At 36.3% G+C, this 6,364-nt stretch overlaps 1 protein-coding gene across 2 annotated transcripts; it reads right to left on the reverse strand.

Moving 5' to 3' along the window:
- Positions 1-809: 809 nt before the first annotated feature.
- Positions 810-5,985, reverse strand: LOC104236049 (uncharacterized membrane protein At1g16860-like). Of its 2 annotated transcripts, none has more exons than XM_009789894.2 (5): positions 5,729-5,985; positions 3,479-4,481; positions 2,222-2,377; positions 1,431-1,642; positions 810-1,329 (listed from the first exon to the last, which is right to left on the reverse strand). In XM_009789894.2, the coding sequence occupies exons 2-5, from the start codon at positions 4,334-4,336 to the stop codon at positions 1,137-1,139; spliced, it is 1,419 nt and encodes a 472-aa protein (XP_009788196.1). In that variant the 5' UTR covers positions 4,337-4,481; positions 5,729-5,985; the 3' UTR covers positions 810-1,136. The 2 variants fall into 2 exon arrangements, with proteins under 2 accessions (XP_009788196.1, XP_070018869.1); XM_070162768.1 differs by having other exon boundaries at positions 810-1,231; positions 5,729-5,897.
- Between the last annotated feature and the right edge of the window lie 379 nt (positions 5,986-6,364).

A 6,364-nucleotide genomic window follows, 5' to 3' on the forward strand; every position in this document is an offset into this window, starting at 1 on the left:
TGCAGTAATAGGTATCCATCCATCCATTTTACTATTCATTTATGCGAGGCAATTTGGCCTTACAATATCAAGCCAATAACAAAACTTATAAAAAAAAATTGGGGGGAAATTAGTACAAGTAAATTCCGATTATCACTTTTTACTATTTTTGTGCCTAAGTCCTTCTAAGATCAATATAGGAGTCCAAATTTTAAAGTCGAAATCACATTTAAATTTTTATTGATAAGCTCGGATAAGAAAAGAGAATTGAAATTAGTTGGCAGCTAACATAAAACTAATCAATTTATAATGAAGCTTCAAAATACACAACTTGTGACTGATTCATAAGCTAAACTTATCGCATCCGATAGTTCATAATTAGAATTTAGAAAGTCAAATTGTATCAAACATTTAATATATAAGTGAGAAGTTAAAGAGTTTGATTTAAAAATAAAATAGACCCTCTACAAACAAAAAGAATCAAGTAGTTGAGAGTTGAGACAGAAGTAGAGAAGACATTGTTATTTTAGTCAATTGAAACCATATACACATTAAATAGAGTATAAAAGCCAGAAAAATACTTGATCTAGCATCAAACTCCAATTATATCCAAATTGTTTCAACATTATAACTTTTTCCTTGTCTGAACTTCAAGCTTCAATTTTCCAATATGTAACTAGGCAGTAATGCAAGGTAAGACTGCATACAATAGACCCTTGTGGTCCGGCCCTTTCCTAAACCCCGCGTATAGCGGCAACTTAGTGCACCAGGTAACTAGGCAGCAACAACATATTTTTGCAAGTGAGATCTTAGTTCATACTTCATAGCAATTGAAAGTGGCTAAGAGGCCACACAAAAAATTCTTCAAACCAATAAACATATCTTGTTTCTTTTTCAGGACATAACAGATTTTGACAAGCCCCCACATGAATAAGAATATATCAAACTTCTCTAACCTTAAAAAACTCTCAAAAATCCTCAGTAATCGACATGTTTCCTCTACTATAATAATCACACCAACACCATTACAGATAAAAGGAAGAAAAAAGAAGCAAAAAATAGGATTGACAAACTATACACCTGGTTAACCGAGTGGAGACTCCATTCTCAGTACTACTTAAACAACGTTAATACCAAAACAGTAGCGCTGTCATCTGTTACACTGGAATGACATCAATCTTTGAACTGTCTTCACATCTCAGTACAATGCCCTCTAAACTGGCGGGAAGAATGCATTTACTCCACTGACATCCTGTTGAAAACGGTTCAGGAGGAGGAACGATCATTAGGACATTATCATTTCGTTGGACAACTCCCATTACACTGACCGTGCTACCTTCTTTTATGTACCTGATCGCAAATGTAGATGAGAAAAGAGTCGAGAGTGACACTACAGCAGTATTATGTAAAAAAGTGCAAGCACCAATCTTTGAAATTTGTTAAAATCATACCCTTCTTTCAATCGCATTATTCTGTCATCGCTCGATAGATTTCTCGCAGCTAGCCACCTGACAAATTCTGGGGACATGTCCCTATTTGATGGATTGATGTCCACAACAACTGATTCGTCAACATAAGGGGTTACTCTTGCACCACATCCAGTTTTCACCAACGCCCTTAATCCAGATTGGAAGTCAGAGATGTAGAAATCCGTAACATGCCTCTGTAAAAAGAAAAAAAAGGAAGCATATAAAATCTTCAATCTCATTGTAACCATATGTTTGCTTCATCCGTACTTTATAAGGTTTATTTGAATAAATCAAACAACGCGCTTTCATCACATGATCAACACGATAGTTATGAAGATCAACATGATAATTTCACAGGAGATAGAATGCTCGATAGGTGTATATATGTTAGGTGACAGATTACTTTTTAGGTCGTGTGGTCTATGCTACCTTTGATACTCTCCCTAGATAGAGGGAGCAAAGGAGTTAATCTTGACTCATAGAATCCAGCCTGAGTAAATTAAAATTTCTTAGGCCATCTGTAGCCTACTTAATCCCCCAACTTTTCGAACATCATAAATCTCATAAACTTACTTCTAGGTACTTATATCACCGAATCTGCAATATTCAGGTCTTTTTAAAAGCATTTCCACGCAACAAGAGAATATAACCAGCTAAAACTGAGCTAGTTAGATTCTTAGATAAAAAAGAAAAAGATATTTTCTTTTTTCTTTTTTTTTAAGAAAAAAAGGTACTTCCGAATTAAAAAAAAGGCGTGTGAAATCTCTTCTCACCTCCAGGGAACGAAGGCCCCAAGTGAAACGACGATGCTCTGGATTGGCTGCTTTTGAATCCCACCCTCGGTACTCATATAAGCTAGTAGATGTATAAACACATCTGGGAACCTTCTGAAATGCGGATTCCAGAGGAACATTTCCGCATGTAACTACCTGCAAAACCATAAAGCAATAGTTAAATTTAAAACTTCATATCCGAACAGTTTCCGGGATCCAATGCAAACAAGTTAAGAATTTAGAAAAATGCAAAGACCAATAACATTTGTAAACTCAAGTACTCCCTTCGGTCCACAATAAGTGACCATTTTACCTTATTTTGGTCCAAAATAAGTGTCCATTTACATAATCAAGAAGGAATTAATTCTATTTTTCTAAAATTTGCCCTTATTTACATATTCCAATGTGTCAAGGTAACAATTAATTAAGGTTAATTTAGTGAATACATCTTTTTTTCTCTAGGAGTTCGTATTTCCTTAATGGGTGTGCCAAAGGTAAAATGGCCACTTATTGTGGATCAGAGGGAGTAAGATACAAGCATCATACTTGCAAGAGCATTTTAAAATTTTCAAGGAGCCTAGCCGACCTACACAGAAGCTATAAAAAGAGAAACTTACAGAAATATAACTAAGAATTGACTCCAACAATAAATGTCCTCAATAGCAAATAGAAAACTTTGCTCTACTGTGTATAACAGATCCTCTCTAGTAAATGCTTTATCTATACGTAGCAAAGGTGAAAGGTGCATAAAAGACATGACAATTTTATGGTTATTTTCTTTTTAAGCCTTTATTGACCAATAAATATCATGAATCTATTGGACCAACTAACTAATTTGCATGTCGGAATTTAAATCCTATGATACCAAATGTTTTAGTATTCAATTTCTTTTGGCCAAATATTCGTTTTGTTTCCACATACTCATAATGCCTATGTGTGTGTGACTGTGTGTATAACTTCTGACTATGATTAGCAGTAAATATAGCAACCGCAATAGTCAAGTGCGTGATATTATGTAGAATTCACCACTAACCTATCTGCAACCTATGGAAACTGAAACACTACTGTGAACTAACACAAATACAATACTTCGAGTAAAGGCTATTACTACTTTATTAAAGGATCCTAAACCACATTTTAGAAAAGGGAGGATGGGCAATAACAAACTGGGAAAGCAGTAGCTATTTCCATGAGAGAATGGGATAGTAATAGTGATTCCGAAGATATGCAGAATGAACATATCAAGTAAAAACATACCCCAGAAACTTTAACAAATTGGCCATCTTTTGCTGTTCTAAGCTCGGCATCAGGGTACTGGGAGATGAAACCAACAATAGCACTTCTTCCATAACAAGTATTCCATGTGAATACCGCAGCAACAATGGCAAATAGGATAACAACAACGACAAGAAGAATGGGATTGTGAACAGCACCAAGAATAAAGCCACCAGCTATAAATCCCATCACAAATAGAAGAATTATAGACCAAAGTATTGGCTTTGGGAAGCTCTTACGAAAGGAAAATTCTTCACCAGGGCTTAGGCGAGTAACAGCCTGGTTATTAACAATAGAACTCTGTAGCTTGATCGAGCCTGTGGAATCCAATGGACCTGAAACCTTCCGTGGAGCACCGGCTGAATTGAGTGGACCAGAAGAAATGGGACCGGATGTAATGAGGCCTGTCGTAGGGAGAATCGGGGGAATAGGGCCAGAGTTTTGACGGGAATTACCAGTAGCCCCTCCAGCTTGGGGCCCCGATGACTTCTTCATAGGCTCTCCGTGTTTATTTAGAGGACCTGAGTTGGTCTTTTTCAAAGAAACAGATCCAGAACCGCCACTGGAAGCCATGCGACTGATTGAATTCAGTTGACCCGAATGAGAAGTAGCACCACCAAATGATCCTGTTCTTGATGGGGCATTGTTAATAGGTCCAGATTTCCGTGCCCCTGTTGGGATATCAAACATTTTCCCAAGCTCTCCAGACTTTTTGATATCACCACCAGTATAAGGCATGGCAACCGAGCTCATTGTTGGAGCTTTTTCTTTCGGCTGCTCAGGCCGACCAGATACATAAAGGCCACTGCTCAACTTATGAGACGGGAACCGAGAACCCATAATGCCAACCTAGCTATCAGTAGAAGCCCAATGGCAATGCACGTAGACAGGACAGCAGTGTTTATTCTTTAACACCCACGAATAGAGACTTGATAACAGACTGAAAACCCACCTCAGCAGACCAATATCAACAGTAATGTTATACCTATTCAACAAAAAAAGTGCCGTATAAGCATCTCATTTGCATTGGGAAGCAAAATACAAGAAGCACCAACGGCTATGATAAGCCTTCTGTATATCAAAGCTTAACTTCAAATTTAGATACTTCAGACTTAGCACAACATATATGCACTCACTAGGACTAAATTTCCAGAAAAAAGCATCATCTATTTTCTGAATCACAACTAATGAGAACGAGAAAATGACAAATAAGTATAAGGTGGGGGAAAATGCACAGAGATCTAGAGATTTTATAAACCATTATGCAATACCCATAATTTCAAAAAAGTTGGTTGAGACACAGGATGATAGGGCGGGCGGCCGACTTTCCGTACTTTCTGCCAACTCGATTTCAATACTAACTAAGCTCCTCATTGCATAAGTAAGAAAGTTCAGCTACAGAGGGTAAAGAGAGGGGACGAGAGTTCTAATAATTCTCTTCCTTCCAATTTAAAAGAAAATGAAACAATGAGCCATAGAGCAGTAGCATGAATCAGTACTCATAACCCACAGATCTGGATATTATTTTCAAAATTGCAATCAATCTCAGTCATACATGTATGCAGACAAGCAAATCCGAAGAAAATCTCATTCAATTAGTTCTACTAAAAGGTTTTCTTGAATAACAGTAGCAAACGGTTAACATCCTTTAACTATGTGGTTAGTGTTCACACATCAAACACCAACAAAGAAGCCCACAGATCCAAAACAAAGAAACAAAACAAAAGTCATACCCAACAACACAATTGCAGTAAGAAGCACAATGTGAGAGATCAGAAACCAAAATATACAAAACTCAAATAAAGATTCGATTTTTACAGACACAAAATTGTCTCAAGTAAGGATCCAAGAAAAACCAAATCAGCAAAATGGGTTAAAAAAGAAACTAGTACCATTTATACAAATCTGGAGAACCCCATAAAATAAACAACCTGTTATACTAAATCAAGAAAGCACATTCACATTATTAACAAAATTGTTAATGCCCAAAAAACAGAAACAGATCATAAAGTTCAAAACTTTACTCATTTCAAGAAAACCCAAATCAGCAGAATGGGTTTAAAAAAAGAAAATCTACCATGTATATAAATCTTGAAAACCCTTTTGAACTAAATCAAGAAAGCCAAAAAACAATCCACACTCACATTTCTAACAAAAGGGTAAATGTACCAACAGATAATAAAGTTCAAAACTTTACTCATTTCAGGAAAATCAAGAAAATGTGAAGGGTACCTGAGGAAGAAAATGAGTTGGGAATAATAAGAAGTAACATGGTAATGGATCAAGAAACCAGTTTGTTTAACATGGGATTTGGGATAGGGGGCGAAGGTAGTAGTACTAGTAGTGTTGGTGGGTATGGGGTTTGAGTAAAAGGTAAGGGGGGTGGGGTGAAGGATGTAGGGGGGTGGGCATATGGTGGTCTTGGTGGTTTTGTTAGCTAAGGAGCAAAGTGTTTTTAGGAGGAAAATTTAGAAATCAAAGAGGATAAAAGTGGAAACTGAAAATGGACCCTCCACCTCCCTTTTCTGCTGGTTGTCTAGGTTGTGCTGTTAAATGACAAGTTTGACCTTCAATGTAAAGGTTATATTTATGTTTGCCATTGGTTTTTTCTTAAACTTATACGAGTACTAATTTGATTAAATATTTGTATTAATTGCATTAAACACCTCTATAATATAATTCAGCTTCATATTCATTCCTTGTATTCTAAAATCAATCATTTACGCTCACTTTATTTTGAAAATCATATGAATATAATGACTCAATTACGATTACATCCTTTGTATTTTAAAATCAACATTTATGCCCCTTATACATGAAAATCCTGCACAAATATAATGACTTAGTTACAAGTACAACCCGTGTACA

This window comes from Nicotiana sylvestris, chromosome 11 (assembly GCF_000393655.2).
Source record: "Nicotiana sylvestris chromosome 11, ASM39365v2, whole genome shotgun sequence".
In the NCBI taxonomy this organism is placed as follows: Eukaryota; Viridiplantae; Streptophyta; class Magnoliopsida; order Solanales; family Solanaceae; genus Nicotiana; species Nicotiana sylvestris.